We start from the raw sequence: 15,647 nt of genomic DNA on the forward strand, positions 1-15,647 counted from the left end.
GTTCGTGCTCGCTTCGGCAGCACATATACTAAAATTGGAACGATACAGAGAAGATTAGCATGGCCCCTGCGCAAGGATGACACGCAAATTCGTGAAGCGTTCCATATTTTGTCATCAAGGCCCGCAAGCTTCGCCCCATTTTTGAATCTCGAGACAAGGGCTCACTTTCGCCCTCACACTGTTCTCTTGTCTCAGCCTCCAGCGCGCTGGGTTCCGTCATGACCGGGAAGCTGAATTGGTTTTTTTCCTCCCTCAGGTTGCCACGCTTGGCGACAAGCACCTTAACCTGCTAAACCATTTTGGGGGGCTCGTGACTTTTGTTTGTTTGAGGCAGGGTCTCACTGTATGACCGCGGCTACGTGCTCACAGGACATCCATCCACCAGCCGCCGGTGTGAGTGTTGGGATTAGTGTCCAACCTAGACCTGTCCATCGCATGTGACCCAGGCTGGCCTCAAAACTCACTTGAGCCAGTCGTCACCATGTGGTTTCCGTGGTGCTGGGGATAGAACCCAGGGCTTTGAGCATGCTAGGCAATCAATCGCTCTCCCCACAGAGCCAGAGCCTAGCGCCCCATCTGTAAGCATTTGACATGGTTTAAAATGAACTAACACAAGCCGCCGGGTGTGGTAAGAGTGCTCTGTGGAGATACAACCGCATGTGCCAAAATCCCGGGATAGGACAGGCTCAGTGTGGGTGTGAGAGGTCACAGCAAGTCCCTGGAGCAAGAGAGAGGAAGGAAGCAGGGTTAGGCAGCGCAGGCCTATAACCCCAGCACTCGGGAGGCGGAGGCAGGCGGATCTCTGTGAGTTCGAGGCCAGCCTGGTCTACAGAGCCAGTTCCAGGACACAGAGAAACTCTGTCTCAAAACAAAAACAAAAAGCCAAGAACCTAAGCATCAAGACTGGGGTTCCTCTGTGAGCAGAGGGCCCACAGCCCTCAGTGACCCACCTCCCTCATCCCCATCCCAGTCCCCCACCCCACCTCCACCCCTGCCAAACCCAAAGACAAGCACACAGCCAGGGCCCGAGCACCAAGGCTTTATTAAAAGTATCCCCTTCCCCAAGCACAGAGAATCACACAAAAAGGGCAGGGCAGGGACCAGGCCTGCTGAGTACATAAGGTCTCTGCTGGGTAGCAGAGGTCACAGGGCGAGGGAGAGGGCACACACACAGGCCAGGGGCAGCAGAGGTGACGGGCCAGGGAGAGGGTACACAAGGCCAGGGGCTTCTGGCTGGAAGTCCTGGATCCCTGGTATGAACAGAGAGGGGCGGAGGAGAGGGAAAGCAGCCTGAAAGGCAGGCAGGGCCCAGGAATTGGGGACATGATACACAGATCACACACACACAATCATGCACACGAGTGCACACACACACACACAAGCATGCACATGCGCGTGCACACACACAGAAGCACGCGCACGCACACACAACAAAGTGCCCCAGGGAGACTGACAGAGTCCTAGAGAGAACCAGCCACCCCAATCAAAGCTGAAACCTGGAGGGGTGAGGCAGGGTCCCCGCAGAGCCCACTACCAGCTGGCGTTTTGCTTGTGCCTCCCTGCTTCAAGAGAAATTAAAATAAATCAACCCCAAAACCCAAAACATGCCAAATTCATTAAAAGTGATTGGAGGAGAAGAAAGAAGAGCCTGCTTCTCCTCGCCTGAGCTTCAGACTGGGCCAAAGAAAGCCAAAGAGAAAAACACAGGGTACGCCCAGGTCAGGTCTCCCACCCAAGTACAAGCAGGAGAGTGAGGAGCTGCAGGGCTGTCCCGTGTGAACCAGGACACGAAGGGGCAAGAGTGGGCCTCAGCGCAGACGGTGGAGGTCTGGGCCAGGCGAGGCGGCAGGCGGGGGCACCGCCATCACTGCTGGTCCAGGTAGGCAGACAACAGCAGCTCTGGAGGCAGGAAGTCCAGGTGGCGGTTGCTGACCTTCATCTGCCTCCGGCCTTCCAGGTCAGCACCTGTGGACAAGCCATTGCGGACAGAGGGCTCCCTTAGCACGCACAGATGGAGCCCTGGAGGCTGGAGGCTCAGAAGTTCAAGGTGACCCCTGGCTATACACATACCACATTGGAGGCTAGCCTGGGCTATGCCCAAGACCCTGTCTAAACTACAAAATAAACTGGGGGAAGGTGGTCTGGCTAGCCATGAGCTGTCCAGACCGCAGCTCGATCCCCACAGAGAAGACTCCCCGACACTAAGACCGTCCCAGTTCCCGGGTATGTGAGGAACAATCAGGCGTGAAGCCCAAAGCATCCTCCCACAGTGGGAACCCAGAGGAGCCAGTCTGAGGTTGTCACGGAAACCATCACCACAGCAACTCCAGGCAGGAGGCAGAACCAGGTACTAGGACAGGGAAGGGCCAGAAGGGGCCCTGGAGCCACCGAGGCTCACAGCCGTCATTAGAAGTGGGTAGTGCTGCGTAGGACAGAGAAAGGCCCATGCTCTGGGGACTTGGTCTCTTTTCTTTCTCCAGGTCTGGGACAGACCTTCCCCACCCCAGGCTGTAACAACCCCACCTCCATCCCCTTCCCTGGAGCTCTGGTTTTTGTTTTTGTCTGTTTGTTTGTTTTTGTGGGTTTTTTTGAGACAGGGTTTCTCTGTGTAGACCAGGCTGGCCTTGAACTCACAACAATCCGCCTGCCTCTGCCACCCAAGTGCTGGGATTAAAGGTGTATGCCATCACTGCCAAGCTATTTTGTTTTGTTTTGTTTTGTTTTCGAGACAGGGTTTCTCTGTGTAGCCCTGGCTGTCCTGGACTCACTTTGCAGACCAGGCTGGCCTCGAACTCACAGCGATCCGCCTGCCTCTGCCTCCCCAGTGCTGGGATTAAGGGCGTGGGCCACCACGCCTGACTTTCCCCGGAGCTGTGAATGGAGGGTGTCTGCCCACTGGAAACCTTTCATGAGTTAAGTCAGTACCAGGGCCCCACGGCCACTGCTCGGCTATGAAAACACCCTGGACTCTCCCTCCCTCTGGGCGCCCGGCCTCTGCTTCCTGGGGGTGAGGGCAGTGGGAGCACTCACTGGCCGAGATGAGATCCATGTACTGGCAGACGGCATGAAGCAGGAGCCTCTCAAAGCTGGGGAGGAAAGGACATGAGTGGCTGAGCCAGAGCGGGCAGCGGAGAGCACGCAGTCCCCTGGCCTCAACCCCTGTACCTGTTGTCCAGCATGGCAGTGTACACAGCTTGCGGGGACACCGAGAAGAACGCCAGCAGTCGCTCTTCCCAAGTCTCCAGGGTTTCCTGTGGAGGTCACAAAATCCCCATGAGGTGCCCTTGCAAGGTGTCAGGGACTCAAACATCACATGTCCCGCCCTGCTTTTGTCTGCCAAACTCCTATATACTCTGCAGCACCCGCTTCTCATTGCCCAATCCTCCTCTTCCTGCCCCTCCCGTCACCTCTTCACCAAGTCAGACCGGTGACACTGACAGGGAAAGACCAGGTTGAGAGGAAGATGGGGCACTCACCATCGGGATGCGGCTGCGCTTGAGCACTGAGCGCAGGCGACGGCTGATGCGCCGGAAGCACTCGTGGGGTGAGAAGGCCGGGTCCTCTGTGAAGGTGGCAAGAGGGGAGGCCCAGGGTGAGCTCAGGCCCCGCCCCCAGGACGCACCCGCATCTGACCCCACACCTGCCAGGGCACCCCACCCCTCTGTGGCCTGGCCCCGCCCCCAGCCAGGCCCCACCTCTCCGTCGGTCCTCCCCACGGCCAGGCCCGCGCCTCCTCTTGCCCTGGCCCTCATCCTCCAGGTAGCGGAGCACTCGCTCTTGCTCTTCTCCAGATCGGTTCATAAAATCATTCCAGACCTGAAAGACAGGGATGCAGGCTCACTCTGAGGCCCCTGGGTCTGTTTCCCCACTTGACAAATGGACACACAAGGCCACCTGGCACACGGTACTCCATCTGTAACCTGCTCACATGTGCGCGGCCTGAGCGGGATGCTGGAACTGGGGTTTTAAAAGCTGCATAGGAGCTCAGCAGGCACAATCCACTCACACTCCATGGCCGCCAGGGCGGGATGCGCCCCTGGGACGCGCTACAATGTGCATCAAATAGTCTCCAAATGGGTCTTTTATCCTAACGTGAAGAGCAGATGGACCCGGGATCCGGAAGCATCCAGCAGAGGAATGGGACACATCTCAGGGGCTGCAGGGGGCCTAGGGCCTCACCTCCATATAGGTAGCATTGCTGCAGGCCTCTGCGAAGATGCCAGGTGCCGCAGGAGGAGTCAGGTCCCCATCTTCCAGCCCTGGAGGGTCCCCAGCTGTCTCCAACAGTGTTAGGAGGTACTGGGCTGGAAGGAAGCGGAGCGTCTATAGGCTGAGGCAGTGTTTGGGTCCCGACTCACTTCCACTGTCCCAAATTTTGTTTTTTTTTTCCACCTGTCTCTCCTTCCCCGCCTTGCGGAACTCCTGTGCACACTCGGGAGCCCTCACTCCACTGTCAGAGCGCACGCGGCTGACACACGCTGACGCACACCCCACTCCCTGCTTACTGTTCTCCAAGCGCTGCAGACTCTTCCTTCCCTTGGCTTTGGGCACCAGGTCGGAATTCCGCACAGCCTGGTTGATGAAGTGCTGCTTACGCCTGGAAGCCGGGACCCTCTTCACCTGTGAGCCGTTGAGCGCCGGCAGGCAGCCGGGAAGGGACCTGTGGGCCAAGCCAAGAGGTCATTAGGGCCACAAACAGGTGCTCGGGTTTCCCTGGCAAACGGGGACTTTACCCTATTCCCACCCCAGGACTCATGTTATGATCTAAGATGGGTAAACTGAGGCTTCTAGGAGGTAAGGCATGGGCCCTAGTCACACAGAAGGTCAGTAGGCCTCTGATCACCCCCCCAACCTTCCAGATTTAAGCCACAAGACATCAAGCGCCCCACCCCCCCACCCCAGGGTTTAGACGCCAACCATGGTGGAAGCTGACCCTCTGCCTCAGTGCTCTGTAAACCAGACCCGCCATAGGGTCTCCAGGCCACCACCTGCCTGGCACCTGACAGGGACTGGGGAGCTGATGGATTCCAGGAAGCTCAAAGAGACCAGCTAATTGCCCCCCAGGAGCCTCTCAGCCTCCCTCTAGGCTGCGTTAATCCTGCAAAAGGATTAGCTGGGCGCCTAGGAGTTTGGCAGGACAGGACAGGGGAAGAGCTGCAGGGTGAGAGAGAGGGCTTGGGGGAGCGTAGCAGGCTCAGAGAGGCCACCTGCCTCAGGTTCCCCTGCTGGCGGCCTCATCCAGAGACCTTTGGCTCTGATGGGGTGTGCTGCCCTGAGAAGGTCCCTGTGGACCATGGGGGGGGGGCTCCCTCTTGAGAACGGGAGTCAGTCCTTAACCTCTACACCCTCGGGGTGCAGCAGGGTGAGGCCTGAGGTTAGGTCAGCTGCAAACTTTCTACCGGGTCCCTGGCAAATGTCCAGGGTTACGTCAGCTCTGAGGTCTGAGGCTGGCCCTAGCTTCAAGCCCAGCCTTCAAAACTCCACACCCCCTGCAGCTGGTGCAGACTGATAACAAACCACAGCAGGAAGGACAGACAGACACAGCAGGGAGGGGAGGCTCGGAGCAGCCTTAAGGATACAAGGACTGATGCGAGCCTGGGTCCCAGCTTCCACAGCTGAGTCCACTCAGACCAAAGCCCCGCCAGACCGGTGATGCCCTTGTTCCGATGCCAACCCTCCCTAGGGTGAGCCCTCGACGCTCCTCGGCCTGGTACTATACGGCACATGGTCCCGTACTCTAGTCTAAGGGTTTGGGGATGTCACCACCCTTTGGTGTGTGTGGGGGGACACAAGCTCTGGGAAACAGACTTGCCCCTGAGCCTTGGCACAGGCAGAGACCTCCAATCGCAAACGCCTCTCCTGGTTCTGCCTGATTCTCGTTTCTGTCCAAATGTCACCTCCCAGAAGGTGGCACTGCCCATCCTATCAGCACTATGGGCTGCTATGTCAATTGGGAACCAGCTGGTCAGGGTTGTTTACTCCTTAACTCCGCATCGGACCTCCCAGGTGTCCAGCAGGCCGCTCCCAAGTGATAGGACTCCTCCGAGCAGCTGGCTGAGTGAATAACCTAAACTTTTGGGGTGTTTTGAGTGAATATTCCTTGCCCCCCACAGCCAGGCCACTTTACAGAAGCAGCTGACGGCCAGGAGGAGGTGCCTGGTGCCTCAGCCTGTGTCTCGCACCTGACGCAGGGCAGACGGTGCCAAGTCTGGGGGGCTTGGGGAACACAGGCCTTTCTTGCATTCTGCTGTTTGGGTCACGGGACCCCCGGCTCCCCGAGACACACCCTGGATACAAACAAACCTTCTTTGGCAAACACTCCCGGAAAGGCAGTGAACCCACTTCCCCAACAGGAAGCTGAGCGGAGATGACTCAGGGCCCCCAACACCCAGCAGGCAGGTGGACACCTGGGTGAGGCTCTGCTGGGAGGCAGTTCACTAAATTAAGCTTATTACAGCACAGCCACATTCAGCATAGCCAGGCGGGGTCCAAGGGGGCGGAGGCAGGAGGCTCAGGTGCTCAGGGACATCCTCAGCTGCACACAGAGAGATTGGGGCCAGCCTGGGCTAGGAGTAACTCTGAATCCAACAAACACAACAAAACAAAGACTGGGAAGGCAGCTCAGTGGTCACAGCAAGGGCCGCTTTTGCAGAAGGGCTGGGTTCCGTTCCCAACACCCACATGGTGCCTGTGACTCCAGGATCCATCTGACCTCTGCAAGCAGCAGTCACACAGGTAGTGCACGCGCAATTTTTTAAATTCAGCCAGGCAGTGGTGGCGCACTCCTTTAACCCCAGCACTTGGGAGGCAGAGGCAAGTGGATCACTGTGAGTTCGAGGCCAGCCTGGCCTGGTCTACAAAGTGAGTCCAGGATGGCCAAGGCTACACAGAGAAACCCTGTCTCGAAAAAAAAAAAAAAAAATTCAGCCAGGTGTGGTGGCACACGCCTTTAATCCCAGCACTCCGGAGGCAAAGGCAGGCGGACTGCTGTGAGTTCGAGGCCAGCCTGGTCTACAAAGTGAGTCTAAGGCAGCCAAGGCTACACAGAGAAACCCTACCTTGAAAAAACAAAACAAAACAACAACAACAACAAAAAAAAAAGGGGGCTGGAGAGGTGGCGCAGAGGTTAGGAGCACTGGCTGCTCTTCTAAAGGTCCTCAGTTCAATTCCCAGCACCTACATGGTGGCTCACAACCATCTATAACAAGATCTGGTGTCCTCTTCTGGTGTGCAGGCAGAATACTGAATAAATAATAAATAAATAAAACTTTAAAAAATAATTTAAATTCAACAAGCAAAAGTACAACCATATAGAACCCCAGATTGCTACAGAACATGGGGAAAGGCTTTGCCCCCGCTGCTGCCCTCTGAAAAGAGGCCACTGTCCACATCCATTCACAGATGGGGAAACCGAGGCAAAGAAAGACTCAGCAACTTGGCCAGGAGGACAAGCCGGCTCTTGGTTGTTTTTCGAGACAGGGTTTCTCTGTGTAGCCCTGGCTGTCCTGGACCCACTTTGTAGGCCAGGCTGGCCTCAAACTCACAGTCACCTGCCTTCTTCTGCCTCCTGAGTGCTGGGATTAAAGGCCTGCGCCACCAAACCCACTTCACCCCACAAAGGTGACTGCCAGGGCGTAAGGCTGATGACACAGGGCCATGGGTCACAGGACCGGAATCCCTGCACACCTGATGCCCCAGCTCACTCCACTGCCCACCAGAGGCACAGAGTGACCAAGGGCGACCCACAAAGGCTGGGCAGGGCCACTGGCAGCACACCTCTCCAGTCCAGCGCCCCCTCAGCCAGCGGGGCGGCTAGGGAGCCCTCCCCTAGGAGCCCAGAGCGGGAGGTCCCTGAACCTGTGAGTGAGCAGCCAGCTAGAGAAAGGGGTGTGGGTGGAAGGGAGGCAGAACTCATCCAGGGAGGAGGGGTGGGGAGGAGGAGGAAGCCGAGGGGAGAAGGGAAAGAGGAAGAGGAGGAGAGAGAGGAGACCCCAGCCTGGGGGCTGGGGGGAGGGGGAGGAGAAAGAGGAGGAGCAGGGGAGAGGAAACCCCAGCCTTGGGGGGGAGAGGAGGAGGAGACCCCAGCTTTGGGGAAGGGGGAGGAAGAAACCCCAGCTTTGGGGAGGGGGGAGGAAGAGACCCCAGCCTTGGGGAGGAGGAGGAAGAGGAGGAGACCCCAGCCTAGAAGGGAGAAGGAGACCCCAGCCTGGGGGGGCTAGGAGGAGACCCCAGCTTGGCGGGGAGAAGGAGGAGAAGACCCCAGCCTGGGGAGGAGGAAGAGGTCCGGGAGGAGGCCCAGCCCCGCTGCCCTGCTCACAGCCTGGTCCCGGCGCTCGGGGTCCCCTCCGGGCCGCCGTCAGGGTCGTCCAGAGCCACCATGGCCTGCAGGCGCGGGTGCAGCCCGGCCTGAGGCCGCGGAGGAAGTGACGCGAGGGGCGGAGTCTGCAGCGGCCCGGGGCGGGGACAGCCCGGAACGGCAGCAGCCGCCGGGGGTGGCCTCGGAGACAGCGGGCGGCGTCACCCACCGGGGCGTGCTGGGGACCAGCGGGGCTGGGGACGGAGTCTGGGCCACCCGGGAGGAGGGGGTGGGACACCCGACCCGGAGGCTCCTGGGTCGGAGACGTGCGAGGGTCGTGCGCGCCCCGGGAACAGCTTGGGGTGACGGAACACTGCGGGGAGACCGAGGCCGCAGACCAGCGAGCAAAGGGGAGGAGGCTGGCGGTGCTGCACGCCCCGGCACTCCGGAGGCTGAGGCAGGAGGATCATTAAGAGTTCCAGGGCAGCCGGGCGTGGTGGCACGCGCCTTTAATCCCAGCACTCGGGAGGCAGAGGCAGGCGGATCGCTGTGAGTTCGAGGCCAGCCTGGTCTACAAAGTGAGTCCAGGATGGCCAAGGCTACACAGAGAAACCCTGTCTCGAAAAAACCAAAAAAAAAAAAAAAAAAAAAAAAAACCAAAAAAAAAAAAAAAAGAGTTCCAGGGCAGCCTGAGCTACAGAATTGGATTGGGGTGGGGGTGCAGATGTGGTGCCCACCTGGCCTTCTAGCATTGGCAAAGAGGATCAGATGTTCAAACCATCAACTAACAGCAAGTTCAAGGCTGACCTGGGCTACGGGAAAGGCACACACATTTATATATTTATTTATTTTAATAAAAAAGCAAGCCTGTTACAAATAAATAAATAAATAAACAAACCGAAAAGTCACCACTCTAAAGCTTTGTGTAGGCAGGCGAAGCAAAGCCCGTGCGCATGGATGAGGCAGAGGGAACCCCGGAGAAGGGTCTGCGAGGAGATTTGGAGGCTTTCGATACCTGGCGTCTAACCGGAGTCACTCTGAGGGTGAACGGGAGAGGAGGGGGTTTCACTCTAGAGCCCTCAGCCTGCAGCTTGCTCCCCGGGGCACTGCTCAGCTGCCCACACTGCCCACACCATCAGAACCCCTAGGCTTTCGCTCGCTGACCCCTCATCCACGCCCTCGGTGCCGGGGTGGACCTGTAGCCTATACCAGATAGTTACACTACCACTGAGTCACCTCCTTTGTTGTGTTCCCCCCGCCCCTTTTAATTCTTTCATTTCTTTATTAAAACGGCAGCCTCTTTTTCTCTGCTGCGTAGTACTCAGAGGGCTTGGCAAGCATAGCCTCTCAGGTAGCGGGGGTGGGGGGAGCCTCTGAGATACAGTGTGGCTGAAGTCGGTTCCTCACTCCCCCTGCTGACAGTTTTCTTCGAAGTGGCCGCTCTCCCGACAGGAGCCCTGCCACTGGGTTAGACCATGGACCTTGTAGCTATCCGCTAGCGCCAGCGTCAGCCAAACGCTGAGGGTCCAGGTACGGCCGCGGTCCTGCCCTGGAGAGAAGAAATGTCGGGTTCTCCGCCAGGGCTTCCCCAGAAGGTGGGCCTGGGCCCACCCGCCTGCAGCCCGGGGTTGAAGCTGACCTCAGACACAGGCAGGACCGTCCCCTGTGTCGTGGCCGGAGCCCCTCCCTTCAGCGGCCCACCCCCTCCTCCTGTCATCCGGGCATAGTTCAGCGAAGAGGGAGCGAGCCGAGCGAGCGAGCGAGCGCAAGGCTCTGAAGCGGCTACTACGCGTGGAGACGCGAAGGCGGGGACAAGGGAGGGGGGCGAGGGGGTATAAGAGTAGCCGCTGCGACACTGGCAGAGGAGCCGCTTTCCAGACCCTGCCGCCTGCAGCAGAGACCAGGGCGCTGGCATCCCGGGAGGAGCAGGGATCCTCCCTCTGGTCCCCGCGGTCCCCGGACCGCAATCCGCGAAGGCTGCCTGGAGGAGGAGGAGGAGGAGGAAGGTGACGGGCGATGGCCACGGAGGCGACGCTAGGTCCCAACGCGACCTGGTGGGCTCCGTCCAACGCTTCAGGATGCCCAGGCTGCGGTGCCAACGCCTCGGATGGCCCGGGCTCCGTGCCTAGGCCCCTGGATGCCTGGCTGGTTCCCCTGTTCTTCGCTGTGCTAATGTTGCTCGGGCTGGTCGGGAACTCGCTAGTCATCTACGTTATCTGCCGCCACAAGCACATGCGGACGGTGACCAACTTCTACATTGGTGAGCGAGCGCCTTCCTGGGGTTCGCGGGTGAGCGCGCGGGGTCCGGGGTCCCAGCTGGGAGCGCGGTGGGGCTCCTCAGACACTAGTTGCTACCGCTGAGCGTCCTGCCTCCCCCCCCCGCCACTCCCCCCCCCACCCCCCCGTCCTTTGAAGGCTGCAATTATAAACGTGGCCAGCCATTTCTGCAAGATGTCTGCGCTATAGACGTGAGAGCCTCTGGGGACGGTGTGCGATACGTAGCTTGGGACTGTCGGGCTGTCTCCAATTTAGTGATAGGGAAACTGAGGCACAGAGTGCAATGAAGGCAGAGGGTGCCTCAGCTTCTGAGGTGGAGGATGTGGGATGGAGAAGTCAGGAGCTCCGGGCACCCCACCTTCCAGCATCCGCGTGTCCCCCACCTGTAGCCAACCTGGCGGCCACGGATGTCACTTTCCTGCTGTGCTGCGTGCCCTTCACCGCGCTCCTCTACCCGCTGCCCGCCTGGGTGCTGGGAGACTTCATGTGCAAATTCGTTAACTACATCCAACAGGTGCGTGGGCTGGGGCATGGTGGGGAGTTGGGGAGACCGGAAGTCTGGAAGCAGGAATGGGGTTGGGGCGGAGCCGGGAGCTGGGCCAGGTGTGTGCTCTGAGAGAGATGTACTCAGCACATGGGCAGGGCTAGAGCCAGGGTGGGTGTGTTTCTGGTCTTTGATAATGTCAGAAGGGGTGGGGGCCTGTTATGGTCAGGGTCTGGGGAGGGCAGGGGAGGGTCATACTCTGAAATGAGGCGTGGTCCTATATTTACTTTAGATTTCCAAAACACAGTCTGTATAGATCAGGCTGGCCTCGAACTCACAGGGATCCACCTGCCTCTGCCTCTTGAATGCTGAGATTAAAGGCGTGCGCCACCGTAGCCGGCTTCTTTTAAATTTGTTTTAATTTTCTTTCTTTCTTTCTTTCTTTCTTTTTTTTTTTTTTTTTTTTTTTTGGTTTTTTTGAGACAGGGTTTCTCTGTGTAGCCTTGGCTGTCCTAGACTCACTTTGTAGACCAGGCTGGCCTCGAATTCACAGCGATCTGCCTGCCTCTGCCTCCCGATGTTTTTATTTTCTGTGTATGGGTGCTGGCCTGCATGTATGTGTGTGCAGTGCCCATGGAGGCCAGAAGGGGGCGTCAGATCCCCTGGAATTGGAGTCACAGGTGTTTGTGAGCGGCTTTGTGGGTGCCAGGAACCGAACCCATGTCCTCTGAAAGAGCAGCCAATGCTCTAACCACTGAGCAATCTCCCCAGGCCCCATGGTCTTACATGGCAGGGGTCAGAGCCTGCTGTGGGCAGGGAGGGGTTAGGGCATCTTTCGGGGTGTGTGGGGTGGGGGTGGGGGTCAGGGTTAAGTCGAGGCCAGGGCTTCGTAAGTAGTATGGAGATCTGCCAGTCTGGTGGACCTTGTCTGGTGTGGGCGTGGTCAGGTGGTGGATTTCGCTGTGACCCCAGGCAGGGGTGGGGAGGGTGAGGTGACCAATAGTCTCGACAGTGTCTTCAACGCAGGAAGGTTTATGATTTCATGCCTAGGCTTTGGGGTACCCCAGTGCTTGACTCACTTCCTCCCTGCGCACTCTGCTAGGCATTAGGTCCCACTGCGGTGTTCCCTCAAGCCATGGCCACTGGTTACTCCTCCCAGGACATGTTCGTGCCCACCTGAGAGGTTAAGTAATGAGTGGGACTGGCGGGACCCACACTCAGACCTTGGCCTTTCCAGGTCTCGGTGCAAGCCACCTGTGCCACGCTGACAGCTATGAGCGTGGACCGCTGGTACGTGACTGTGTTCCCGCTGCGTGCCCTGCACCGCCGCACTCCGCGCCTGGCCCTGGCTGTCAGCCTTAGCATCTGGGTGGGTGAGTGCGGTTTGTAGTCCGGAGAGGGGGCGGGGGGGGGGTTGGACGGGACAAGGTGCTGAGCCTCGGAGGATGTGTGCACCTGGGGCGCAGGCGGGGCAGTCGTGTCCCCACTCCCCAGGCACAGCGCTCATCCTGGGCGGCTGGTGCAGGCTCCGCAGCCGTGTCCGCCCCGGTGTTAGCCCTGCACCGCCTGTCCCCTGGGCCGCGCACCTACTGCAGCGAGGCGTTTCCCAGCCGCGCCCTGGAGCGCGCCTTCGCGCTCTACAACCTGCTGGCTCTGTACCTGTTGCCGCTGCTCGCCACCTGCGCCTGCTACGGTGCCATGCTGCGCCACCTAGGCCGCGCCTCTGTGCGCCCCGCGCCCACTGACAGCGCCCTGCAGGTGCGGGCCGGGATGGAGGGGCATCTGGGAGGAAGGCGGGAGCCTGGATTGTGTGTGTGTGTGTGTGTGTGTGTGTGGCGAGGGGAGGGCGGAAGCCTGGAGAGAGAGAGAATGTGTCTGTAGCAAAACCGGCGTAGGGATTGAGGCGCTGTGTGGGATATCGGATGCCACAGTATGTGTGCATGCGGGGGAGACCCAGGATAGGGATGGAAGGGCTGTTGGGGGTGGGGAGTCGTAGCCTGGGGGACGTGTGTACATGTATGGGGGTATCCAGGAGGAATCTCTGAGGCTGCCTGTCCCGCTAACATCCGTGAGTCCCCAGGGGCAGCTGCTGGCACAGCGCGCCGGAGCGGTGCGCACCAAGGTCTCCCGTCTGGTGGCCGCCGTGGTCCTGCTCTTCGCCGCCTGCTGGGGCCCGATCCAGCTGTTCCTGGTGCTTCAAGCCCTGGGGCCCTCAGGGACCTGGCACCCTCGCTCCTACGCCGCCTACGCGCTCAAAATCTGGGCGCACTGCATGTCCTACAGCAACTCGGCGCTCAACCCGCTGCTGTATGCCTTCCTGGGATCACACTTCAGACAGGCCTTCTGCCGCGTGTGCCCCTGCGGTCCGCAACGCCAGCGACGGCTCAACGTGTCTGCACATTCGGACCGAGCCGCAAGCCACACCGCACCACACAGCCTGGCTGCGCAGGCCCATGCCGCCGCCCGGGGCCGGACCCTGGAGCCAGGGAACCCCGCCGCGGCGCGCTCACTGTGCATGCCCGGTGAACCCGCTGACCAACTCTGAGCAGCCCCCGCCGGATAATCCAGCCCACGCTGCTTGGGGCGGGGGGCGCAGAAGAGTAGTTTAGTTAATCTGTGTGAAGACCTTTCTCGTCTTCTCTTCGGCACCACGGGACCCTGGGTTTTGCTGTGGATGTTTCCATAACTCTGTACTCTGTACGGGGGGGGGGGGATTTGTTTGAAGGTTAACGTCCCCACTTTTTCTACCTACTTTCTCTTTTCTGGTGCTGGGACCTGAACCCAGTACGTTCTATTTATTAGGCAAGTGACGGATTCGACTACTAAACTGACTGCCCAACCTCTTTTCCTCCTTCCCCACTTTTTTTTTTAAATGAAACAGGGTCTCAAGTAGCTCAGGCTGGTCTCCAACTCTATTTAGCTGAGGCTAACCCTCATCCTGTATTACTATGGCCCTGGATCCTTGGCCACCAAAAAGCTTAGCTTTTCTGTTTTGAAACAAGGTCTGAAAATCAGAAGAAGAAGAAAAAAAAAAAAAAAAAAGTAAGGTCATGTGTCATATTTAAATTAAAAAACAAAAAAACAACACAACACACACCCCTTATGGTACCTCATGACTGTCACCAGAACAGACAGGTTTGAAGTCCAAGGCCATACCCAGCTACATCAAAAGCCAGTCTGGCTGGAGGAGACCTGGTGTCAAAAGCAAACAAGCGCCAGGGCATGGTGGCACATGCCTTTAGTCCCAGCACTTGGGAGGCAGAGGCAGGCAGATCTCTGAGAGTTTGAGACCAGCCTGCTCTATGAAGTGAGTCCAGGACAGTCAGGGCTACAAAACAGAGAAACCTTGTTCAAAAACAAGAACAAACAACAAAAATGTTTGAGGGAGAGAGAGAGAGAGAGAGAGAGAGAGAGAGAGAGAGAGACCACTGGCTGCTCTTCCAAAAGACTTGAGTTCAAATCCCAGCCATCCACAACCATCTGTAAGCATAGCTCCAGGGTACCTGAAGTCTTCTGAGAGCCGCAGGAACCAGGCCTGCACATAGTGCGCAGTCACGCATGCACGCAAGACACCCATACACATACTTTTTAATTAAAAAAGAGCTCATCAGCAGGTAAGTGCTCACCCTGTGTTTCCAGAGGACATGAGTTCAATTCCTAGCACCCAGGTCAGGTGGCTCTCAAAGGCCAGAGGTGGGAGCCCCTGGGACTGGAGTGACATAGGGTTGTTAGGTGCTGGGACTTGAACTCAGGTCCTGTGGCAGAGCCTCCAGTGCTCTTAACGCCTGAGCCATCATCACCTGGCCCCCGCCCTGTGGCTGTCAGCTTTGAGATAAGGGTCCCACTGTGTAGCCCTGATAGGCACGGAAGTCACCAGTAGATCAGGCTGGCCCAGCAGGTAAGCTTCCCGCTTTGAGAGCTGAGAGGGAAGGACCTATCTTGCTATGGTGGCAGGGTCTCTTTCTGGACCTGGAGCATGGGATTCCTCCTGCCCCCAGTGCTGGACCCCAGGCCTGGGTTTCTACAGAAGTCCTGGGGATTGAACCCATGTCCTCATACTTGCAAGGGTAGCCCTTCATCAATGGAGCCATTTGGGGGCGGGGAGGGAGCACACTCTGCAGAAGGAAATGGTCCCTTTGCCTCTGGGCTAAGGATCACAGAAGGAGAATGAAGCTCACTCGCCCGCCTGGGGTGAGCACAGGACAAAATCTGTCTCTTCTGCCAGCAACCCACTTCCGCCAGTCCAGCCCTGGCTGCCACTTTCGCCACAGCCACTCTGAAATTAGGTTATCCTCAAGAGGCCCACAACCAGCCTGGTCTACAAAGTGAGTCCAGGATGGCCAAGGCTACACAGAGAAACCCTGCCTCGAAAAAACCAAAAAAAAAAAAAAAAAAAAAAAAAAAGAGGCCCACAAAGCTCCACTCATCGGGAAGGAGGTCTCCAATGGGGGATGGCAAAGCCCACCACACTCCCAAAAGGCTCAGACGACCAGGGGACAAATACTCAATTAGTTGCTTTGGATGCTGTGGTGGGTGGATTTCTGTGAGTTCTCAGCCAGCCAAGGCTGCACCTTGTATGTTTGTTTGTTT

At 58.1% G+C, this 15,647-nt stretch overlaps 2 protein-coding genes and 1 non-coding gene across 3 annotated transcripts; 2 read left to right on the plus strand and 1 right to left on the minus strand.

The window, feature by feature from the left end:
* The first annotated feature begins 4 nt into the window (after positions 1–4).
* On the plus strand, positions 5–111 carry LOC127183848 (U6 spliceosomal RNA). The gene has a single exon (XR_007830092.1). It is a non-coding gene; the product is annotated as a U6 spliceosomal RNA (small nuclear RNA).
* Positions 112–1,428: 1,317 nt separating this feature from the next.
* On the minus strand, positions 1,429–8,425 carry R3hdm4 (R3H domain containing 4). The gene is made up of 8 exons (XM_051139760.1): positions 8,318–8,425; positions 4,506–4,660; positions 4,180–4,304; positions 3,696–3,816; positions 3,477–3,562; positions 3,166–3,251; positions 3,031–3,086; positions 1,429–1,965 (listed from the first exon to the last, which is right to left on the minus strand). The coding sequence occupies exons 1-8, from the start codon at positions 8,377–8,379 to the stop codon at positions 1,865–1,867; spliced, it is 792 nt and encodes a 263-aa protein (XP_050995717.1). The 5' UTR covers positions 8,380–8,425; the 3' UTR covers positions 1,429–1,864.
* Positions 8,426–10,312: 1,887 nt separating this feature from the next.
* On the plus strand, positions 10,313–13,602 carry Kiss1r (KISS1 receptor). Its single transcript, XM_051172716.1, has 5 exons — positions 10,313–10,556; positions 10,963–11,087; positions 12,295–12,430; positions 12,583–12,815; positions 13,138–13,602. Exons 1-5 carry the CDS (start codon positions 10,313–10,315, stop codon positions 13,600–13,602), a joined length of 1,203 nt encoding a protein of 400 aa, XP_051028673.1.
* Positions 13,603–15,647: the final 2,045 nt, after the last annotated feature.

This window comes from Acomys russatus, chromosome 31, assembly GCF_903995435.1.
Source record: "Acomys russatus chromosome 31, mAcoRus1.1, whole genome shotgun sequence".
Lineage (NCBI taxonomy): Eukaryota > Metazoa > Chordata > Mammalia > Rodentia > Muridae > Acomys > Acomys russatus.

Coding starts and splice junctions, on each gene's coding strand:
- Kiss1r (XM_051172716.1), top strand. CDS start 10,313: ATGGCCACGGAGGCGACGCTAGGTCCCAACGCGACCTGGTGGGCTCCG. Junction 10,557..10,962: donor GGTGACCAACTTCTACATTG/GTGAGCGAGCGC, acceptor CCCCACCTGTAG/CCAACCTGGCGGCCACGGAT. Junction 11,088..12,294: donor TCGTTAACTACATCCAACAG/GTGCGTGGGCTG, acceptor TGGCCTTTCCAG/GTCTCGGTGCAAGCCACCTG.
- R3hdm4 (XM_051139760.1), bottom strand. CDS start 8,379: ATGGTGGCTCTGGACGACCCTGACGGCGGCCCGGAGGGGACCCCGAGC. Junction 3,252..3,476: donor AGCGCAGCCGCATCCCGATG/GTGAGTGCCCCA, acceptor TGACCTCCACAG/GAAACCCTGGAGACTTGGGA. Junction 1,966..3,030: donor CATGGATCTCATCTCGGCCA/GTGAGTGCTCCC, acceptor GCTTGTCCACAG/GTGCTGACCTGGAAGGCCGG.